The sequence below is a fragment of the Balaenoptera acutorostrata genome, chromosome 8, assembly GCF_949987535.1.
Source record: "Balaenoptera acutorostrata chromosome 8, mBalAcu1.1, whole genome shotgun sequence".
Taxonomy (NCBI): Eukaryota; Metazoa; Chordata; class Mammalia; order Artiodactyla; family Balaenopteridae; genus Balaenoptera; species Balaenoptera acutorostrata.
In genome coordinates, this window is record NC_080071.1 from 43,230,735 (window position 1) to 43,255,752 (window position 25,018).

Consider the following 25,018-nt stretch of genomic DNA (forward strand, 5'->3'; position numbering starts at 1 on the left):
AAAAGAGGGAATTTAGATGAATTGTTATTTACCATTTTAGGGAACTTTTGTTCAGGAATGAATTTCTTTCTTGAATGTTTGTCCTTGTAGAAGGAAACAGCACCATTTGCTTCATAAGTGTTTTCTTTTCAGCATACCACAGCTTAGAAATTTGGTTCTATTAATACTAATATCAAAAATGTAAATTTAAGAGAATGAGACTGTCAAGTGATGGGCACAGGCTCTAAAGAACTCCTGCTGGAGGAAGAAGTGAGAGCATGATTTGTTCCCCATGGTCCCCGGAGGGACCCCACTGCAGCTTGGGTAATGAGAATGAGCATTTGTTTCAAAAGTCAGAGTCACCTCTCTCCTGACAACCGTAATTCCTTTTATTAAGCATATTTTACTGAGCATTAAACAGCACAAATCCAAATGATAAAGTGCAGGCCACTGCACAGGCCTGTAATTCAGTTCAGCTTGGGTGTGAGTGTACGGACACACACCCCACGCTAACACACACAGACACACCCACACCCAGAATCTTGCACGTTTTACCATCCTGCAACTACAGCATTTTAGAGAGCCCCATATCTTTAAAAAAATAACACCCTGGTGCATATGCTTACACACTTTCTTTTCCTGGTCAAATGCAGCAAGTGAGACTTATTTTAAAAGAAGAAGAAAAAAAAGACTTACACCAATGGGTTTATCTAAAAGGAAGCAAATTAAACAGAGCCATGCTGATAACAGCTGATGTCTGGTTATAATTCACTTCCCTAATGCTGATTAATATATTCACAAACAAATCGAATGTGTTGCCAAAAGAGAAACGCTGCTGTTAACACCCCAACCAGCTACTGGTTTCAGTTATGCTTCTCGATCAGGCAAAATGCTCTTTCCCCAGCTCCTAACACTATTTATTTTGCTTCCTGCCAATCTTGCAAATAATTCTTCTTGCGTGTCGTTTCCTCATAAATGCTTCCTGGTGCTTGATCGCTTTGCCTGTGTGGCATTTGATTTCAAACTGCCATTTTACCTTTATAAACATTTAGAACTTTCTAAGCGTGAGGAGAATGCCCAAAAGGCATGCAAAAATGAGGCTGTAATTAGATCAGCAAAGTATGCTTTACAGCCTATCTAGCTTTCTGTGTATACCAGAAATCTCTCTTTGCATCCAATATTGCATTCCCAATCTGGGTGCAGAACAGTAAATTAACATTTACTCCAGCAAAGAGGCCCTGGTATCAACATGTTTAATTTATTATTATTGCAAAGAACAGTTTTCCCATGATTAGTGAAATAGAATACATATAATATATTTAAGGATCTGCACCCAGACCACAAAAAAGGGGGGTAGGGATGGAGGGAAGGAGAAAAGCAGAAAACAAAGAAAAAATAGAAGTAATATCAGTTACCACCTGATTTTTGTGGTTAAAAAATAGAATATGACGTGCAATAGTGCAATTTTCCTTTGCTAGTCCAGCAACGCAAGTCTTAATAGGAAGTCCAGTGAGGATTTTCTGCATTTCAGGATTTAGTTGCGTGCTTGCCGGGGGTTAGCGTTCCTACCAGACTTCTGACTCTGAGTGGAATCACTATGGCTAGAATCACTTTTATTCAGTCCAAGATGACGGAGCTTCAGATCCCAGCGCTGTGAAATTTAAAACAGAAAATGGTCACAAGCACATATTACCAGGGTCATCACTTCTATTATTCTAACAACTGAGTAAGACTGCAAAATCAGATCTCAAAAGCATTTTACTACTTTTCCAAAAGTATAAAATCTATATCCCAGGGTAACAATGAGATGGACGCTATATAAACATAATTCTTTGATTTGAAAAAGCACAAAATTGGCCACTTGTAATGTATCAGTAATGCTTTCATATCAAATCTTAAACTTAAAATCTCCAATAAATGGTGACACAAATATACATTGATATCTGTGGGTATTTCCTGAGGTAACATATACAAGTCTAGTACTTACTTCATGGGTGACCAACCAATGGAAGATTTACATAGAGAATTTGAAGAAAGGGCTACTTTTTATTTTCCTCTCTTATGACTCGTAAAAACACAGCCTTTTAAACCTGTGTGATTTGAGCAGTGAAAAAAATGAAAATGGGGGGAGGGGGTAGAGTCCCTTAAAAATATTTCCTAAATAATATCTACCAAGTGCAACAAAACAGAACAAAGTTCTGCCCCATTCTACGTTTTACAAAGCAGACATCACCAATGTTTCTAATAACTACAATCAAGTTTATTAATATTTCATATTAACAATTTCAATAATGTCTACATTATTGAATATAATAATTTAAAAAGAAGTTATATTATGGTATTACAGGTAGTAAATAAGAATAAGGGCTATAGCAGTACTTCTTTTTTTTTTTTTTTTTTTTTTAAATTTATTATTTATTTATTATTTTTATTTTTGGCTGTGTTGGGTCTTCGTTTCTGTGCGAGGGCTTTCTCCAGTTGCGGCAAGTGGGGGCCACTCTTCATCGCGGTGCGCGGGCCTCTCACTATCGCGGCCTCTCTTGTTGCGGAGCAGAGGCTCCAGACGCTCAGGCTCAGTAGTTGTGGCTCACGGGCCCAGTTGCTCCGCGGCATGTGGGATCTTCCCAGACCAGGGCTCGAACCCGTGTCCCCTGCATTGGCAGGCAGATTCTCAACCACTGCGCCACCAGGGAAGCCCAGCAGTACTTCTTAAACTTCAGTGAATATAGAAATAACTTGGGGATCTTGTTAAAATTGCAGATCCTCATTCAGTGGGTCTGGGACGGGGCCCAAGATTTTCATACCTAACAAGCTCCCAGGTGATGCCAATGTTGCTGGCCCAGGGACCACACTTTGAGCAGCAAGGAGCTAATGTCAGATGGCCCAAGTTCAAATTCTGACTCCATCAGTTACCATTCGAAGATTCTTGGACTTACTAGACCTTATCATTTACATATTAGAATTAATTCTAGCATCTGCTTAGTGTTCTGAAGATTCACAGATGAAAAATGTATAAAATTCTTAGTAGATAACAAATTCTCTATTTTCAATTACTGAAATTACTGAAAGTAATTCTTCATTTTAGCACACTTAACTCCACAATCTTACTGGATTTTCATATTTTAAAAAAGTCTGAATTTCAGCTCCCCAAGGCAGGCAAAATATCTTGATTTGAACAACCTGCTATTACAGAGACTTAGGTTTAAAAAAAAAAATTTGCATTGCAAAACCATAAAAAAGTCTTTATCTTGATCTATCCCTGAGAGCAAAAAAAATCAGCTGAAAAGGACAACTCTTATTTAAAAAAAAAAAAACAGTATCCTCCCTAAAACTCTTTTTTACATCTTCAGAACTGACTGGAAAACTACAGTAAGAATCTCAGTGATTCTAGCCAAAAGAGGTTTCCCATTTATGGTCTTTAACCCTGAGCTCTGCGTGTGAATTAAAAATTGTTCAAGTTATTTCTTCCCTTCAGCATGTTTAAATCCAGACTGAAAATATAAATGAGTTCACAATAATAACTGTGAGTTCCCTGTCGAAAGCAATGGAAAATATCTTTGCCTTACTAGGAAAAAGGACAAACACGCCATGTGTCCTGGGTCTTTACACGATGATAATTGTTTTGGTACCAAAAGAGAAGCAGCAAGCCGTGTTATATGCTTTGCAGCAATGATGTTGAAAGCTCTTCCAACTGGTACAGGAATTTAGGACAAATTCCTGTTCTGCATTAGCAAGCAGAAAACGGAATTAAAAGGACAGTAAGAGATTCCAACACACTGAAGAAGAGTTACTTTTTAACAGACACCAAACAAATTGAAGAGAGATACAAATAGAGGATTCTCATGAGTCTGAACTTGAAATACATCTCACTTTTGACAAAATACTGGGGTGGCGGTGGGGGGAGAGCTTTCCGGAGGGTATTTTCTCCCTGCAAAATAATGCCCTCTACATTTCTTGTAGGTCACTTAAACTGAAATGTGTCTGCTGTGTCAAGTGCCAGGTGTATAAGATAAACTGCCTGGGGTTGTTTAACTTACCCTTGTAAATGTTTCCCAAGCCTTCAGACTCAAAGAGGGAAGAGGATGTATTATGTTTGGTACAATTCCCACTCTCCCCTCCCCCCCTTTCTGCCCACTACACACACACACACACACACACCGTTTTTGATTCTTTGCCCTTCTGTGCATACTCCCCACATTCCTTTTGTTGAAACAGATTTGCTTAGTAAGGGGAAATGGAACCTTCTATAATAAAGTGATTTACTGTGATTTTTTTTTTAAATGCATCACTTACAGAATCTAAGAGTCATTGGCTTAAAAATCAAGCTACGTGGGGCTTCCCTGGTGGCGCAGTGGTTGAGAATCTGCCTGCCAATGCAGGGGACACGGGTTCGAGCCCTGGTCTGGGAAGATCCCACATGCCGCAGAGCGGCTGGGCCCGTGAGCCACAATTACTGAGCCTGCGCGTCTGGAGCCTGTGCTCCGCAACAAGAGAGGCCGTGACAGTGAGAGGCCCGCGCACCGTGATGAAGAGTGGCTCCCGCTTGCCACAACTAGAGAAAGCCCTCGCACAGAAACGAAGACCCAACACAGCAATCAATCAATCAATCAATTAATCAATAAAAAAATAAAATCTTTAAAAAAAAAAAAAAAAAATCAAGCTACGTTTCTGCTCTAAGGACCTAATTTGGTCAGATGTCTTACATACAGATGAATGCGGCTGCACCTTGTACATAGGAACTGGTGTCTATGCATTGGGACAATATTGGCCGTTTTGTACCCAAGCTTTATTCTCCCCTTCTTCTCTGACTCACGGAACTGCAGTTGTTCAAGGAACCAACATATTCAGCTAAAAAAACTACATTTTCCAGCTTCTCTTGCAGCTAGGGATGGACAGGAGACCCAGTCCTAAGTAAAATTGCTAGGTAGGATGCTTGGAATCTATTTTTACCTCCCTTTTCTTTCTCCCTGAAATGTAGGTGTGATGTGGAGGTAGGGCAGCCATCCTGTGACGTCCAGCTAACCTTGAATATGGAAGCAATATCTTTAAAAATGACAGATCCGTAAGCTAGATGGAGCCCGGAGCCCTAATGATAATGCGGAGCCACCAGAGCAGGGCTGGACTAACTACAGCTAGACTTCCCATGGTGAGAAGTTAGGCAGCTGTAGTTAGATCTCTGATACACACACAGAGAATTTGCTCCTTAAATGAAACAGACACTACAGACAAACTCAGTTCTTGGAATATTAAATATATATGTATCAGGTTTTAATATTTCTCATGACGTTGAGGGCAGCTATTTTGTTTAAATGACAAATGACTGTCTTTCTACTTTTATTTTCTGTTTATCATTTTGAACATAAAATTTAGGCTTACCTTAACTTTTTTACCAAGTCGATCCTTCCATTTCTCAGCAATAGAACCTTCCACCAACAGTAATCTATATTTTTAAAGAAGCAACCATTTTTGAAACATTAAAATATATTACTGAAAAGTACAAGGAATCATTGTCAGAAAGACTTAACTGTTTATACCAGACTAGGACAGCCAAGTTTTAGAACAGTAATTCTAACTAATTGGGAGTCATGGACCCCTTTAAGAACAAATGAAGTTATAATCCCTCTCCCCAGAAAAATGCACACCCACAAATTTCCCACATATACTTTTGTATCCAATACATGAAATTGAAGGATCCAACTAAAACTGATCTTTAATCCCCCAGAAGGTAGACAGATCCCAAAGTAAGAACCCAGGAGTCATTATTCTGAATCCTTAAGGAGTGAATTACCTGGAGCGTTCCTCATCTTCATAGCCCATGATGAGATACTCCTCATTGACGTTAAGTGGAGGACACAGGCAACCGGAGCTGGTGTAAAGGTTAACAGTGTCCCTTGGAATGTTTACCAGAGAAGCCTTTAAAATCTCCTTCACCTCCACTACTGCAGTCACATCATGGCACTTGATCTTTACTTCTTTAACTTTAGCCCGAATGACTGGATAAAAGACAATAAAGCTGATGTGGTAATATGATACACAACAGGCACCCCATTCAAAAAAGATACATAGGCTTCTTTCTAGTCAATTCATATCCACTTAATGCTCAAAGAATAGAGAGGAAAAGTCAACCATATATTTTCACCTTAGACAGTAGTGAGTGACACACTACACAACACACCTGCCCCCTTAATGTTCAGCCCTGATCCCCTTTGCATGTAAGTTTATATTTGTGTGTATATAAGCATACATGTGTGCATGTATTTCATGGTGAGAAACCATTTAGATAAGCAAAGATTGAATCTGGATGTAATTTTCCTTCAAAATTTCTTTTTGGTTGTGTGTATATGTATATGTGCAGTTTCAGTTGTGCCAAGAAGAATTTAAACTATATTAATTTCACTATATGTAAAGACCTAGTACTTAAATATTCTTTGTTGCTTTGTCAGCATTCTTCTATAGGGTCTATTAATAGATTTTCTAAAGAGTTGGGGTTTTCTTTAGTGTCGTAAAGCTGTTCTGTTCTACGGTGTTCCCAAGCTTGTTCTTCAATCTTTCCACCTTCCTCATCTTAGCTCACTGTTCAGACATCGGCTCCTTTCTTCCTTTGTTTCAGTATAGATTATCTTTCATACCCTCCTTTAGGTATACTGCATTTTCTTTTTGAATAAAAACTGTCGCCACTCATGTGCTATGGAATGTGGTCTACTATGTCAATTGCATTAATTTACCTCTCTCAAGGGATATTCTAGCACCCAACTTATAAGACTCAGCTTGACTTCTCAATATAAAGACAAACTGCCTTAAAAATAATTCAGTTGCAAAGTCAAAGTATTTGACTCAGAATCTAGAAAGTACAGTTCTCCTTCTTTTCTGTATTTCTCTCCTTTGGAAGAGCCAAATTCTTTAGATTCCTACTTCTGGTAAATGAGCTTTTTACTTTTTTTTTTCCTACAGGGGGAGTTTGAAAAAGCCTAAGAAGAAGCAAAAATGTCAATTAGTAGGAAGCCAGTGGCTTTTGACCAGGCAGCCTCATTGCTCTAGTTCAATATCCATGGATGTTATACAGAGGAAAACACAACATATCTAAATGAATGTACTTTTTGAAAGCCTCTTAGGCATATATCTGTAAACTACTTTCATCTGAGTCCCTTCCCATGTATATTAGGGGTTTAGAACTACAAAGAAAAAAGTAATCCGTGAAAATATAAAGCCAGCTAATAAGCCATTGCCTCCCGTCAATGCCCCAATTCCATACAGAAACTTATTCAATAACATTCCACCAGTACAAGACACATACAATAAAATTTAAGCTACTAATTCTAAAAACTTTAGGACAAAACCTCATTTTTGCTTCACAGGTATTTCAATCTTCAGAGAATTAGTTGTCTCAAGTATGAGAGCTTATACTAAGCAAAATGTAACTGCCCAGCTGTCCCTGCTTGGTGTGATTTGTGAGTGAAGGAGTCCCTTTTTATTAGTGTTCTACTCTTATTTTAACAAAAGATAAGATTGCCCTTGTTGAAATGTCATTTGGGAGAATCAGATGATAGATTCACAACCCCAGATAGCAGACATTTTTGTGCGTCCTGGCTTATGTGAATGTGCTTCATAGCATTCATCAACTATCACAGATTAGTGAACTGTGCAAACCTTCTCAGACTAATGATTTATTTACCCGGTGTGTCTACTATTTTCATTAGAAATTTTTAGCACATGTACCCACTCCAAAATAAATATCTCTCTACAAGACTTACTTTATTATTCAAGCAATTTTGTTAAAGCTCAAGAGCTTTTAACTGAATTAATCTGAATGAAGCAGAGGTTTTATCTGAATTATCAAATGCTCCCACCCCCACTTTGTTTTCTCAGTAGACACATGTAGATATTTAAGAAAGACAAAAATCAACATATTTTGGAATTTAAAATGTATTTTCTTTGCAGGGTTTTTCCTTCTATTTAATCATTTCAGTGCCTGCCTTCCCTAAAGAAGCTCTGAGTAAGCCTCAGACAAGTGAAAATCCTTAAACTATGAGCAATCTAGTTATTGTTTGGCTATGAGAAATAAATTATCTTTTTTCCATTAACTGTGCTCTGTATCCCATTTTCGGTTGTAATTTTCACTCAGCTACCTCGTTGCTGATTTTCTCTTCCCATGACTTGTAACCAGTAGTATTTTATCGTTTAACAAAAATAGCAGCACTAACCACTGCAGCACTAAGAAGGTTGGGTATAGTAAAAATTAATAAGTAAAATAAATATAAATTCAACTAAAATTCCCCAATATAAAATTTCTATCATGTTTTTGTTTTTAATATAACCGTACTTAAAAGTTCATATAGCATTTTTCAGTCTTACAAAGCTAACCTCCTAAAAATTAAGACTTCCCTTTTCTTGTGATATTTCATATCACTTTGTAGAGGAGAGGGTCCTCAGGTGAGCAGCCAGGATCATCTTAGGTAAACATTTCAACCTTGGAAAGTGTGTCTACCATTGGCTAAGAGAAACTATAGATTCCTCTAAAGATGTTAGTAAACAAAAAATAAAAATTGATTCCATTGAAGAAAAACTTGAGAAACTAGGTATATTTATTTTAAAGAGATTTAACTACACTGAATCTTTTACTCGATACCTTTCAATACACAGTATTCTCAAAGATATCAAAGATTACTCTTACAGAGATTTACTCATTTCTCTCCATACAATTCCCAAAATTATAAAAGTAGGATAAGTCTGCTATGTATGTCCTATATTCTCTAAAGTAAGGCATGTAAACTCAGTAATAAAGCACTCATTTTAATAATGTAGGTGCCTTTAAAAATCTATTTAATTGCCATGTTTATTCATTTACTCAGCATCGACAGAGACAGTAACATGGACTTTATTAATCTCATAAATGCCGGGGGGGGTGAAATCATAATAAAATGCCTATGGAATACAGCAAATACTGATTTGTTCCTTATTTTATCAACTGGAAAACTCTATTAATTGACCCTTTGAAATATAACGGTAATTGATATTTGTGACTCTGAAGCATCCCAGTACCCAAAAGTAATTCTGAATAATCAAAGGAAAGACAACTTAGGTTCAATAATCATTGATAAAATAAGGATAATAGAATGTCTCATGGCGCAGTTGAGAAAATCACATAAGATAGTGTATGGAAACCACCTAACACAGTACTTGGCACAGAGGCAGCAGGCTTTTTCCTCTTCCAGTTAAATTTGTCAGCTACATTTAGAATGGTAGCTCTTCAATTAATATTTTGTTTATCAGAATACCAGATATCTAGGTCAGGCTAGATAACAAAACATTTCCTTAATTGAATACTAACAACTTTTGTGTTACTTTTCAATTCTGTCAATGTTTTCCCTGAGTTAGACTGAAGAAACCCAGGGTGATTCTTTTAACCACTCATAAGCATTGAAGTGCTCCTCTGTTTACCCCACTTACTGTTCACCCCCGTAAATCACAACTGATGACCCACTGCAGCTCCAAATCCTCCCTGGCCTGTCAGAAAGGGAAGAGTCCCTCCCATCTGTTTTGAAATGTATCTCTGTGTACTTAATTGCATGGTTCTAAGATGCCAGCAATGTTGCCTGATATGCTTCAAAAAAATCAAGCATTTGTTGAGAATGGTCCCCTTATGAGACCGTTTAGTTGTTTGGAACAGGGAGAGTTTGCTCTTAAAAGTTGTCCCTGTTGGGGCTTCCCTGGTGGTGCGGTGGTTAAGAAACCACCTGCCAATGCAGGGGACACGGGTTTGAGCCCTGGTCTGGGAAGATTCCCACATGCCGCAGAGTAACTAAGCCAGTGCACCACAACTACTGAGCCCATGTGCCTAGAGCCTGTGCTCCATGACAAGAGAAGCCACGGCAACGAGAAGCCTGCGCACCCCACCCGAGCCCCTACTCGAGGCAACCAGAGAAAGCCCACGCACAGCAATGAAGACCCAATGCAGCCAAAAATAAATCAATTAAATCAATCAATCAAAAAAAAAAAGTTGTCCTTGTTTGTTTTTAAGCCTCATTCTTATTTACACACACATACACATCCTTTCTTAACTCAGCAGTTTATAAATCAGTCATGAGTTAGCCTTACCATAGTTGTAATTGTTTCGGAAATAGGTCTTCTGTGTGGCTCTGATAGGTTTACATTTGCAGCGTTCTAAAAAAATAACATTTTATCTATTATAAGCAAAACTTCAACATCAGCTTTCTTTTGTTTATGCACATTTTTTGGTAATATTAGATCCAAGTTCGGCAGCAAGGAGGCTCTTAGCAATTCTACGTGTCTGGTCTCTTTCTCCTGGAACTACATTCACGTTTGTTCTAGCTACATAGCCTCTTATTCAATGTCAAATGCTCATAAGATCCCACTCTCCAACAAACCACCCAGATCCTGAGGAAACACTTCACCACCATGCAGGAGGAGAGCATGACTCCAGAGTCCTGAAAGAGACATGCTTAGTGCTTGTGGCAGAAGAATCAATGCTAACTGAGAGGCAATTTATGCTTATGCTCAGGTAACTGGTTTACCCCTGTGCAAGACCACTTGCATTCATAGACATTTTACAGATTACACAGCACCCCTCCAAATATTAGTTTCCGGATCTAAAAGCAACTCAGTGAGATAAGCAGGTAGTGTTATAACCCAGTGAACTTATTGAAGAGGCATGAGTTCCTTCTTTTTTATTTAATTTTTTTAATTTTTACTGTTTAAATTTTTAACTGAAGTATAAATGAGTTACAATATTATACTTGTTTCAGGTGTACACCATAGTGATTATCATGACTACCTTCTACAGGCAGAATAACTGCCATTAAACTCAATGGTATTTTTATGTGTATTGGCAGAAATTACTAGATACATATTTCAAAATGAGAAGTTCTGTGCTTTTTAAATATCTGGTGAGTGGTGACCAGAACACATATTCTATGTGACATAATACAGGTGTATGTAATAAACATAGTTATCTCAAAATGTTTCATGTATTGGATAAATCATTTAACATCTTGGAGAGTAGATTACTATACTGTTTATAGATGACTTAGCTAAGAAATATACAACATATATACATCATACATCATAATATGTATACATCATAGTAAATTCTTAGTCATTAAAGTCAATATAAAAATAGGAAATAATACACAATTACCTTAGAAAGCATTTTAGTTTATGTAAAGATTTCTTTAAAATAGTACCCCTGAGAAAGCTTCATTTAAGATGAAATGGTATGTGTTTCTTCTATTTTCACACAGAAAAAGGAAAAACGAACACAGGAAACACAGAAAAGAAGCCAACAAAAAATTTTTGTTTAAAAAGTGTTTTATGTTAGCATGTAGACTAATAAAAGGCAGAAGCTTTCCTTGACCATTTGACATTGTGTTTTCTAATCAAAATAAATGTTATTTCCGGTTGAACTCACAGATAACATGCCTTGAAGTAGTAGTCCCAAGGGATGTAACACCTCACTACCCGCTTTTCAGTTCTAGAAATAAGCGTCTCTACTGGGGACAGGTGCTGGTCTCCAAAGCAGGAGCAGCACTGCTATTGTTCTCACCCAGGAGAGAAGTGAGGGTGTCCTCAGTGCTACACACAGCAATTCTCTTGCTCTGCAGGTCATTTTTAACACTATTTTTGTGGAAGAACAATCTCAGCCCAATAAACCATACGTAACATCAGTGCTGGTTGCTAGTTTGAAGAAGACTCTTCAAAAAATAACTTTCTTATTAGCAAAACATTTGTATTCCCATTTAAAACAGAATAGAAAGTGATCTAGTTCTACTGTTTTATTTTGTACCAAAATATTACACATTTTTAAAAGAGAGATATTCTTGAGATTGACATTATTTCTGAAGAAATATATGTTATGGTCTTTGACTTACAAATTATCCTCACCCATATATAGATATGGATTTATGCTTTTCTATCTCTTTATATTTTTTTTAATTAAAAAGCATTTTTTTATTGGGGTATAGTTGTTTTACAATGCTGTGTTAGTTTCTACTATACAGCGAAGTGGAGTTCCCTGTGCTATACAGCAGGTTCTTATTAGTTATCTATTTTATACATATTAGTGTATATATGTCAATCCCAATCTCCCAATTCACTTATGCTTTTCTATCTCTTTAAAAATAGATATTTATTCATTAAAAATAATGAATGTAGATAAATTATCTACATGTTTGTAATTCTTCAGAAAATTGCACATGTTCTAATAAAAAATTCTTGGCAAAAATACACCAGCTGTTACTGGATTGCATCTAATATGATGTTGTTACCATATAACTTTGCTTGAAGCATAAAAAATGGATTCCAAAACACTTTCCAGGCAGAGATTTTTCAAAAAAATTATATCATAAAAAAATTTAGGAAGATTTCAAGTAGGTGTTTCCACAACCATATGTACAACTACATGTATTAGCTAGTCTGTTTCCTAATAGCTAATGACCTAAGCAATTATTTTCTTGGGACTAAATTTTGTTCCTCCTCAATGCACTTGTTTCTCCTGCTGGCCTCAGAGGTGGCGATGCCATACTATATGTTTGAAAACTTTCCTATGCTCCAAACCTTAGCTCTTGCTATCAGCAAATATCTGTCTGGTTGAAGTAACTAGTAGCTCAAAAAATAACAGAGTAATAAGGAGGAGTGGAATTTTATATCCACAAGGCTCAAATACAGAAGAACTTTCACTTATTTATGCTAACTCAACTCAAACATTCATATTTGAAGGTTTTCATGAAAAGTGTCTCTTAGATTAACATATCTGGAAGATTATCCCTTTTCTAAAGTATTTCTACCCACATCTACATATATGTCTCCAAAAGCCCAAGAACTGGGAAATGGCCAAAAAAAAAAATCATAGAGGAATACACCGCATGCATTATTTACTACATTTTTTTGTACCAGCCACCCTAAATCAGACTGCAACAGCTTCTTTTTATTTTACTACCAATAGTTGACTTCTCAGACTTTTTATTGGGCCAGTAGCATTATCATCATATCTACTGTAATTCATCAATAATTTTGTCACTAGTCTCCCTCCCCCAGCTTCCCAATGGCACAAGGTCTTATTTTTTCCCTAAGTGGCAAAGTAAAATCTATTATTTTACTGAGCTTTGCACAAAAGACCACTAGGTATTGATTTGCTTGCATTCCACTGTTGAGAAGAAAAACGTGTAAAGGAACTGCCTTGGTGCTCTTATCTAAGGAAAAAATACGGCAAAATTTAAAGGAGTTGGCTGTGACACAGTAAAAGAAGTGACAAGGAGTTCTTCAAGTGTGGGGAAAGTTTTAATATTAGCAATTCATTCACCTCGAAGTCTAGAATTAAATACAACCTGAATCACAGAACAACATGCAGTCCTATATCTCACAAGCATCCGTGGAGCACAACCAGGAAACTGTCTTGGGCAGCTTTCCCTCATATTCTCTAGCTAGATTCTCTCAGCTACTCTTCTAGAATCCAAGATCTCCTACTCCTCTGCTAATGAAACTGAAAACTGTTTATTATCCTAGTATGAACATGAGTTTACCACCCTAGAACAGATAGGAGTTTGTAAGATTAACATGCCCAGTGCTGCACAGAACCTGGTCTGCAATTCAGGGGAGCTGCCCTACGGTGCACTGCAGTGCCTGAGCCGGGAACAGCTTCACTGTCTCAACACTGGGGCTTCTTAGAAACATAGTTCCGGGTGGAAAGTCATCACATCCTTCTTTATTCATTTTTTTACACATAAAAATAAGAATCAGCTCATTTATTGAAAATACATAAAGACAAGAGTCTTTTTTAAAGGGTTCCATGATTTTACAAGTCTAAAATTTATAAGTACCTGACAATTATGAAATTTGATACTCACCGGACCTTAACTATTTAAGGCAACCTTGTTTGAGTTCAAGCTTAAGTGTGATATGACTTTCTAACTAACCCTGACCTTTGTTTGAAATTGACTTCTCTTGGGTCTTCTCCAGAGCTGTAAGACTATAATTAACTTTGGCAGATTCCAAAACCCCTATAACCTTTCATGTACCATGACTTTGGAATACTACCATCTGTGAGTGAGTACTTTTCTGCTTTTTTTTTAGGAAAAGGCCTTAGATCTGTGCTCAAGATTTATTTTCAAAAAGTAGGGGGAAAAAAGAAAATACAATTCTATTTGCATTACAATTTCTATTATAATTCTTTCAAGACTGACTCTAATCAGATCAGAGTTTAAATAATTTTAATTTGTACCAAATGAACTGTATGTTTTATATTTGACCCTGGAAGCCCACTTGTCCACCTTCGCTCCATTTTAAGACACATAGAAGACCACAACAATTTTTAAAACAGATGTAAAATATAAAATGTTATGATCCTTAACTATGACTTCTTTACTGAGATCCAGATCTATATTTTCAATTGCCTATAAATGGAGTCAATGGGCAAGGCTTGAGTAATTTTAAACATATGTCAATGTCCATCACACCATAAACTTGTCTTTCTTCTATAGAAATAGCGTTTTCTGACTCTACAACCCTGGGATTAACTATGCTTCTCTAAATATAAGATGGAAAAGGAAAAGAGAACTAACATTTGTTGAACCCTTTGAGTCACTTACATATTAATTCATTCATTCTACAAATATTTATTGGGTGTCTATTACATGCCAAACTCTGTGCCAGGCATGTAGGACACCTGATGAGCAATACAGACAATTCAGAATAGGATACAGACATTGAACAAATAATTACACATGAAATAATTTATTTTCATATGTAATACATCCTATGAAAGAAAAGTACAACGTGCAGTGAGAACATACAAATTGATGACCTAAACTAGTCTGGTCTTCAAAGTCCTCTGAGGAAATGACATTAAAGCTTGAAACCTGAAAGATCAGCTGTAGCTATCTAGGCAGGAACTACATCTTCATACATAAGATAGTGACAAAGAAGACCATAAAGGAGACTGAGAAGGAGCATCCAAAGATGGAGAAGAAATACAGGAGAGTATAGAGTCAAAAAGCTGAAAGAAGATGGTGTTTCAAGAGAAAAGGAGAGCTCTCTTTGAGGAGAGCACCCTCAAAGCTCAGATGACTTAAGAGAGAAAGGGGTCCATTAAATTCAGTTGGCAAGGGGACTTCCCTGGCAGTCCAGTGGTTAAGACTCCGCACTTCCACTGCAGGGGGCATGGGTTTGATCTTGGGGAACTAAGATTGCGCATGCTGGGGGGCCAAAAAAAAAAATTTAGTTGGCAAGGAAAAGATGGGTGAAAGCCAGAGGGACACTCTAGGACTGCACAAGAAGAAAAACGAGAGAGGGGTACTGATGTTGACAGCTTCTAAATCTGTTGCTGGGATGATGAGAGTTCATTCTGATGGCTTTTACTTTCTCATTGAAGGATGAAGTCATCAGCTGTGGGGAAGGAGAGGCTAAGAGAAGCAGGGTATGGAAGAGTAAGGAGAGAAGAGAAAGTATAAAACAGTTATTTTATTGAGTGGAAAGGCAAACTTTCTAGAGAAACAAGATAGGATTGCTAGGCAATGTTGATCATGTATTTGAATTTTGTCTTGAACTTAAAGTAAAACCAGTCACCCTACCTAAGTAATCTTCTCCAGCATCAGGAGTTGAGAGTTTGCCAGGTGACTAAGGCAGAAGAAAAGATAGGCAAGGGAATTGAGGGTATTTTCAAGGGAATGATTATTACAATAGACCATGAAATCTCAGGTAGACAAGGAGGTTAAGGTTGAACAATAATAGTAAGTGGTATATGATGAATAGGTCGTCCCAGTGGAGTAACATTTTAGCAGTGATGATACTAAAGCAAATCTGCTGGAATGAAAAGAGATGGTAGGCAAAGAAGTGGATACTTGAAATTAAGATTACAGAGCTGGCACCACTGCTAAATGGCAAGGTACAGAATGCGCCCATGGAAGTGGATGGCTGGGGTAGAACAAACAGGTTAGTGAAGTGAAGGAGTCAATGCACTAGATGGATGATCTACTTTATCATCAAAGTCATCAAAATGGCAACAGGGATGGGTGCCATTATGGAACATGTACAGATAGAGCTTAGTGCAGGGTGGGCAATGTATCATTTGGCCTTCTGGAAGTCAGTTTCACTACCCTTCTAGAAAAAAAGAGATGGTGAAACATCCCTAGATGCCACCCCTAGGACCACCTTCCCTCTTCCCAAAATTACAAGTCATGAAATGGACACTGTATTGAAAATCTAGAGGATATTATTATTCCTGGTGCAGTAAAAAAAAAAAACTAAAACAAACAAAAAAACAGAACCCTAATGTCCTGATCTCAATAATGAAGGAAAAATTTTAAAAAGAACAGCAATGCATCTCTTACAGAATCAGGAACCATGTTGATCTATACCACTAAGAAGATCTATACCACTCAGGCAGAGTCCAGGAAACACCATGGTTAAAAGGATGGACTTTTATTGTGAGACACAGCTGGGTTTGAATGTAGGCTCCATCTCTTACTATTTTTGTAACTTTTAATATCTAAAAGGTGGTATCTTGCAGAATAACTGAGAGAATTAAATGAGATAATACACATAAAACACCTTTCACAGTACCTAGCACACCACGGCCCATAAATGTCAGATTTATTTTTGTGCAAGATTCACTGGGAATCCTAATCCCTCATTTGTAAAGACCATTTAATGAGTAAGATAAGCAATATTTTCCCAAGGCTCCTTGCCACCTACAGAACTGTGGTGCCTACCAAAAGTAAGCAAAGCGATCAGATTTTTTTCAGTAGTGCCTGACTCTGCTATTTTGATTCAGGTACACCAAGCTCATTTCTTTCCTGACGTAGGAAGTCCATTTGAACTATTATGTACGCATCCAAAATTTGAAGGATCAAACTTAGCGAGCCAAAGTGATCATATATGTGGCCATTCTAATAAACATTAGTGCTAAAGAGTATGGCAAAATTAAGGGCACATGAGTTTAAATCCCATCTCTGTCCCTTCCTACTTATGTGCCCTTGGGCAAGTTACAAAACCCATTTCTAAACTAATGCTGGCTACCTCATAGGGTTATTGTAAGAATCTAAAGAGTAATTCACATAAAGAATTTGGCACAGAGCCTGGTACTTAATCACTCATTGGAGGTTAGCTAGTAGTAGTAGTAATATATAAGCAAACCAAAAAGATTGGAAGGAAGATACTTATGCAAATTCAAGAGCAGTTTATGAAACAGAAGAGATAATTTTCTAACAAAAAAATGATCTATAAGTTTGAGGATAAAAATTTGCTAATTTTTTTCCTAGAGATAGAAACTTAATTTAGATTATTACATTTTGTTTTGGGGGAACTGTATAAAAAGAATAGAATTTAGAAATCATATTGGTATTATGCTCACACAAAGGCATACTATTTCACAATAAAATGATACACAGAACTAAATGGGTAAATCTCAAAAGCATTATACAAAAACAAAAGCAGCCAGTCACAAAAGAGTATGTACTGTATGATTCCACTTCCATGAAGCCGAAGAACAAACATTAATTTATGGTAATAAAAATCAGACCTATGCTCACCTCACGGTGGGGTAGGTGATTGACTCGGCACAAGGGAATTCTCAGGGGTGATGGAAATGTTCTTTATCTTGATCTGGGTGACAGCTACACGGGTATATACATTTGTCAAAAGTCAATGTGCCATAGACTTAAGAATTGTGCATTTTACTGTAAGTACCATTGACATAAAAATTCATACTTATATGAATTCCTTTCATTTTTCCATAAATTAAAGTGTCATGACTTAGCAGCTGTTCATTACATGTTTAAAATAATATTTATTTCCTAAACATATACATTGGGCAAAGAATATCATATTAGATTCTATTTTGGATTAGAGCAGTATGTGTAAAATGCAGTGAAGTTGATTGGTGAACTCAGGTAATATAATCAGGCTTTAAAAAGCAAAACTAACATCTGCTTAATTTAGCTCAAAAAACAAACCTCGAACATTGTAATAAAGGTCTCAATTCATAGTAATTTGCACTTTGTAAAAGGGAATTGCTTAAGATTGAGGGAACTAACACTATATTAATATGAAAAGGAAATTTTTTTTTTTTTTTTTCCCACACACACACACTGTATTTTATTTTTACAAGAGATAAATAGACTGACACCAAGCATTGTACATGGATGACCACAACAAAAGCAACAATGATTGCAATTACCAAACATGAAACACAGTTATACTATGTCATAATATTGACATTCAGTCCAGTAATCCTCCACTGTAACAGCTCCTTTACTTTGCAGTGAAAATTGATTTGTATATTCTTTTCCTCTGAGTCCTTGTGGGATTTTTTTTTTTTTTAATTCAGACAGAAAGTCACAAAAATTATACTCATCCTCATCAGTTCACTCAGTCCCATGTAATTAATTTCTTTTTTTTTTCATCTTGATCTTTTGTTAGCACTTTTATGAGTTCATCAGTTTTTCATTAGAGTTCTGAAAATGCTTATTCATTCAGTTCAGCAGTACAGTCAGTTACCAGAAACCTGTACTTGTCAGAGTCTTTTCCATGAATTTCTTGAAGATGAAACCCTTTTATAGGAACATATTTGCAAAATCATCAGAGTACACCCAGAATGAAAAGGAAATTTAGTTTTATTCCTTTAGGATTTATATCACTGGAAATTTTAAAATGAACTGTCTTTCAGAAGGTTTCTGGATCCACAAGTCATTCAGGATATACAAAATGTAGAGAACCAATGTGATATGCCTGTTTTCTCCTGTGAGATCTGAAGTGTTAGTTTTGTGATATATAAAAGCGGTCAATTAAGAGGGAATTCCCTGGCAGTCCAGTGGTTAGGACACTGCACTTTCACTGCCGAGGGCCCTGGTTCAATCCCTAGTCGGGGAAATAAGATCCCCGCAAGCCACTTGGTATGGCTAAAAAAAAAAAAGGTCAACTAAGAGAAAAGCAAAGTGGGTCTTTCAGAACATCATGCATCCACTCAATGTCAACCACACAGAAAAGAGATGGGAGAAAAGGGTAGTGCAGTCAACTGTGCACTCCTTCACTCCCTCCCTGTTCTTGGCATCAAGTATGCCTGGTACAAGGGGTGGTCATTAAATTTTTGATGAATGGTGGGTGGATGGACTAATAAGTTTATCGGTAGATGGACTATGAAGTTTCAGTACCCTTTTAATGAAAAGAAAATTATTAAATAATGTAGTATGTGAAGTACAAATAGGCTGCCCAGGTAGAAGTGTTCCCTGGAGGAGAAATGTGGAACTCTATCTGCGAGAGTGATCAGAGCTGTCACAAGAGTGATCATTAGGCCTATGTGGCTGAATGACTTCCAGCAGGAAGAACTCATTGCAAGGAGGAGCAGAGGCCAAGCACAGTCCTGGGGAATGCCCATAGCTGGTGGACAGGAGGAAAAGAGCTAGGACAATTTGGGTAATAGCTCAGGGAGAAGAATACTTAGGAATAAGTATTAATCAAAAGTGTCCAGGGACTTTCTTGGTGGTGCAGCGGTTAAGAATCTGCCTGCCAATGCATGGGACACGGGTTCGATCCCTGGTCCAGGAAGATCCCACATGCCATGGAGCAACTAAGCCCATACGCCACAACTACTGAGCCTGCACTCTAGAGCCTGTGAGCCACAACTACTGAAGCCCACGTGCCCTAGATCCTATGCGCGGCAACTACTGAGCCCACGCACCGCAACTGCTGAAGCCCACACCCTCTAGGGCCTGCGTGCCACAACTATGGAGCCCATGTGCTGCAACTACTGAAGCCCTCGTTACCTAGAGCCCGTGTTCCACAACAAGAGAAGCCACCGCAATGAGAAGCCTGTGTACCGCAAGGAAGAGTAGCCCCAGCGCAACTAGAGAAAGCCTGCTTGCAGCAACAAAGACCCAACACAGCCAAAAAAAAAGTGTCCAATACTGGAAAGCAGTGAAAAAAGCATATATTTGTAAGCTACTATATAATTACAAAATATGATTTTTATCTATCCTAATTTTATTTTCAAATAAAGGGTAGAAGTTGCCACAAGTTAAGTCAGTCTCTATAGTCAGTATACATTCGCACCAAAGGAAAAAAAAAAATTGGACTCCTTCCCAAAATTAGTAGAAGCCAAAGGGGAGGAAATAAATTTGGAGAAGGAAAGAGAGAGAATGGGTCTGTACTACCCAAGCTAGGCATTGGTCATCCCAATAAAAGGGGGGGGGGATTGTTGCCGGGGCAGGTCTGGCAGGTGCAGGCAATCAAGAATCACCAGTTACTCAGCTGCTCAGAGGAGTTTCTCAGAAGCAACTTTGAAAAAGGGTCAGGAAGGTGTTAGTGAAAACTGGGAGAGTACCCAACTTAACACCAGCAGATATTACTCATGTTTCCCTAATTTGAAAATATATCAGATATGGGACTTCCCTGGCGGTCCAGTGGTTAAGACTTCGCCTTCCAACGCAGGGGGTGCAGGTTCGATCCCTGGTCGGGGAGCTGGGATCCTATGTGCCTCGTGGCCAGAAAACCAAAACGTAAAACAGAAGCAATATTGTAACAAATTCAATAAAGAGCTTAAAAATGGTCCACATCAAAAAAAAAATCTTAAAAAAAAATTTTTTTAGAAAGAAAATATATCAGATATATATCAGAATTCAGCAGTCAATATGATCTGATTTTATATTAAAAAAACAGACCCAGAATAACAGGTTAAGTAATTTGGTCATGCTTATACAGTTAATTAGTGTCAGAATTTACTAACTATATCACCTCTTTGGGGAAATTTGTGTTTTTCAAATACAAAAGCTCATAAATTGGTCACCATCACCAAGTAGAAAACTGGGGCGGGGGGGGGGGGGTGGATTCTTTTTCAGAATTGTTTTAATAAACAACATATCTTTTCATTGCACCATTTGAATACCTGTCTTAATTTTCTGTGTTGATTTGACAGACGAAGTGACTCAGCAGAACAGAACTAAAATTGTTTTTCTCCATATTCCATGTTATGGAAACTAGAGAGAATGTACCCTTTATTATGATAGTGGATTTACAACAGCAAAACACACTCACAAACTGGAAGCTGTTCAGACAGTCACTGTCTCCCAAAAAAGAAGACTGTTAGGCTTTGAGGCAAAGGATAAGTTAACCAGAGAGAAAGAATTTCATTTCCAAATTCCAGACAGAAACAGCTTGACACTTTTTTGAAAGAGGGGTTATGAGGGTTACAATGTTTTTGTGTCTTCCTCATTTCCTGCTTTATCATAATCAACCTCAGCTGTTGCATAACTCCAAAGCACAAAATTTTGAGTGTGAACAAATTTTCTTTTCTTTTGGAACATGTGACTATGTCAGTGTGTTTCTTCACAAGCAAATGAGCTTGGTTTTGCCTCCCTGCTAATTTGTTTTCATCACTCCCATTGTACCAGGGGACAGGAAAACATTTATAAAAGAGAAACAGTAAACACTGAACCCTGGAACACTGTATTCATTCGAGGTAGTTTTACACATTGAACTATCTTTGTGTATGAATTTATAGTGTCATTAATGTCTTCTCTCTTTCACACACTGAAGTGCTATATTATTATAACCATAAATTCTGGACAAATTGATGGCACATGCATGTGCTTGGCCTGAAATTTTGACTCACTAATTGTACTATATACTAATGAGGTTTTCGGTTTGTTTTCAGCAAACATGAACATAGCAGGAGTGATCCTTAAAATAGCACCACTACTGGGCACCAGTGATTTCCAGCTAATTTTATGACACTATAAGAACACTCAATTACATTAAAAAGGTAACAACATAATTCTAAATAAATCATTTTAATTCACTTGTGTTTTTAAAAAGATAAATGTTTGTTTGGTGCACACTGCCTCATGTCAAATACTTGTCACTCTGATAAGATTCAGTGGAAATCAACAGTGAAAACTCTTCCAATCTAATGAAAATTGATGTTTCAAACTTATTTACAACTTAATAAAGATTCTACTTCCACCTATAAGACACCTTACAAGGCAGTACATACAGACCCAAATCAGTGCACATTACTATTTCCAGAAAGTAAAAAAGAAGTATACAGTAACTAATTGTAGTTGTAATGTTCCTGCAGAAACAAATGCAGCATTAGTCATAGTAAAAAAACAAAACAAAACTAGAAACAGAGCAAACGTCCAGGAACATTAGAATGAATAAATGAAGTGCGGTATACTCATATGATAGAATACTATATAGCAATGAAAATTTAGAAGTTCTGCTATACACAGCATAATGAAGAACAAAGGAAGCCCCACACACGCACACACATATGCACACACACTATATATATATTAGGATTCCATTCATAAAAGTTGAAAATCAGGCAGAATTAATCTATGCTGTTAGAATTTCTGCTAGTGGTTACCTCTGGGAAGAAAGGTGGAAGTAGTGGTTTGGAAGAGGCACAAGGAAGTGTTTCTGGAGTGCTGGTAATGGTATACATCTTGATCTGTGCAGTGGTTACATACGAGTGTTTACTTTGTGAAAAGGCACTGGGCTGCATGCTTATGATTTGTGCCTTTTCTGCACGTATGCCATACTTCACTTAAGGGTTTACTTTATGGAAAGATGGGGTAAGTAGACTCCATCATGTATCTCCCACTGAACACAGTTATAAAACAGAACGCAAGATGTTGCTACTTAAGGACTCTGAAAAGTAAACAGTAGCAGGAAGTTTGAGGAGAAGCTCCGTACCATCAGACTGATAGTGGGTTCATCATTCTTTCCACCTCTGGTACCTCCCAGCCTGGTTTCAACACAGCCAGGAAGTAGTCATCATGCAGAGAGTCCTCCAGGAAAAGCCCCCTGGTTCTGACTCAGGAAGTCAGAAAGGGTCTCCTAACACTCCATTCTCTTCTATCCCCATCTCTGAAGGAATCCTGGGACAGTGATGGCAGCAACAGCTGCTGCAAGGGAGGTCCCTGGAAGCCTAAAATGCCGATGGAGGGGAACCTTCCTTTCTGATTGGATGACATGTGGTGTCAAGAGACTGGGACAAACCCCCATTGCTTTGTCCTCCACCACTTGGCCCCTGATACAGAAGAAGTCACAGGAAGTATATCACAGAGTGGGATAAATAAAGCTCCAGCTTTCTGGCCAAAGGACAAAAAGGGGGAGCCCCCAAGGAACAGAAAAGTACTAAGGCAATCACAGAGAGGGAGGAGCTTGGGAAATGATCCCATAAAAATATTTATGAACTGCTGGGCTCACCCCTGGGTATGTGTGAATCTGACACTAAACAGTATACTATAGACTTTGAAAACTCGACTATGGTATAAATCACAGCCTTGATCTCACACTGGCCACTGAGTAGTGTACACATGGGATAGATCTGAAAGGCACCGCAAATGCCTTTGGACGTGGAACTGATATTGAAATCACAACCCACAGAAGACTAGTCAGAATTTGCAGCCTAACCCAGTTAGGTAGACTGCTGCTAGAGCAAAAATATCACCATTCTCCATATGATTTTAAAGACCCAGAGTCTTAGAACATAATATGCAAAATGTCCAGAATCTAATAAAAAATTACTCCACCCATGAGAACCAGGAAAATCTCAATCTGTATGGGAAAAAACAATCAGATGACACAAATGTTGAAATTATCCAACCATGATTTTAAGGCAGTTTTATAAAAATTCCCCAGAAAGTCATGGTGAACACCCTTGAAATGAAGGGAAAGATAGAAATTCTCAACAATGAAATTCAGGATATAATAAAAAACCAAGAGGAAATCTTAATTTTGAAAATTACAATAATGGAAATTTAAGAGTTCAGTGGATGGGCTCAACAGCAGAATGGAGAGGACTAAGGCAGGAGTCAGTAAACTTGAAGACAGGCCGATAGAAATTATCCAACGTAAAGAACAGAGGAAGGCTGGGAGGGAATGAACAGAGCCTCTGGGACCTGTGGGAAATATCAAAAGGTCTAAAATTCATATCATCATCAACTCTCAAGTAGAAGAGAATGTGGTATAAAATATTTTTTGAAGAAATAATTGCTGAAAGCTTCCCAAATCTGAGAAAAGGTATAAACTTATAGATACAAGAAACTCAATTAACCCTAAACAGGATAAACCCAAAGAAATCAATGTCCAGACATACTGTAATCAAACTGCTAAAAAGTAAAAACAAAGAAAACATTATTGAAAGCAACCAGAGAAATCTGATGCATTACTTACAGGAGAACAACGATCTGAATGACAACCAATGTCCCATGAGAAACAATGAGGACAGAAGTAAATGAAATAGCATTTCTTAAGGACTGAATGAACTGCCAACCCAGAATTCTATATCCAATGAAAATATCCTTCAGGAATGAATATGAGATGAATTTTTAGATGAAGGAAAACTGATAGAATCTGCTGCCACCAGAACTGCTCTAAAAGAAGCATAAAGGAAGTTCTTCAGACACAAGGGAAATGATACTAGAACATCAGGGAAGAAGGAAGAACAATAGAAATTATAAACATCTGTAGAAATACAGTAGGCTATTTTTCTCCTCTTGAGCTGTTTAAAACATATTTAATGTTTGAAAGAAACATGAATGGTTCAAAGAGAAAATACTACATTGTCTCATGGAAAGATAGATATATATATATCACACAGACACATACATGGGTGTGTCTGTGTGTGTGTGTACACACACATGCACATGAAACAGAGAGAGAGAGAGAATGAGAGAGAGATTCATTCAAATAACCCAAGAGAAAGCTAGGAAATTGGAAACAGGAATGAAAAAGAGAGGGAACAAACATAAAACAAATAAAATAGTGGCTCTAAATACAAAGATATTAATAATTACAACAGATGTAAATGATCTAAATATACTAATCAAAAGACAAAGGTTGACAGAATGGATAGAAAACCAACACCAACAAAAAAACCAACTATATGATGTCTAGAAGAAATTTATTTAAAACATAATGATGTAGGTAAGTTAAAAGTAAAAGGATAGAAAAAGATACACCTTGCAAACACTAATCAAAAGAAAACTGGAGGAGCTACATTAACATAAAACAAAATAGACTTTAG

The 25,018-nt window shown here is 37.4% G+C and overlaps 1 protein-coding gene across 2 annotated transcripts in view; it reads right to left on the reverse strand.

Moving 5' to 3' along the window:
• Positions 1-345: 345 nt before the first annotated feature.
• Positions 346-25,018, reverse strand: part of FRZB (frizzled related protein) — a 35,010-nt gene continuing 10,337 nt past the window's right edge. For both annotated transcript variants that reach the window (XM_007190374.3, XM_057550656.1), the window contains 4 exons: positions 10,075-10,140; positions 5,768-5,972; positions 5,356-5,419; positions 346-1,630 (listed from right to left, as the gene is read on the reverse strand). In XM_007190374.3, coding sequence (XP_007190436.2) covers positions 1,514-1,630; positions 5,356-5,419; positions 5,768-5,972; positions 10,075-10,140 — 452 coding nt within the window. In that variant the 3' untranslated portion in view covers positions 346-1,513. The remainder of the gene's footprint in view (positions 1,631-5,355; positions 5,420-5,767; positions 5,973-10,074; positions 10,141-25,018) is intronic.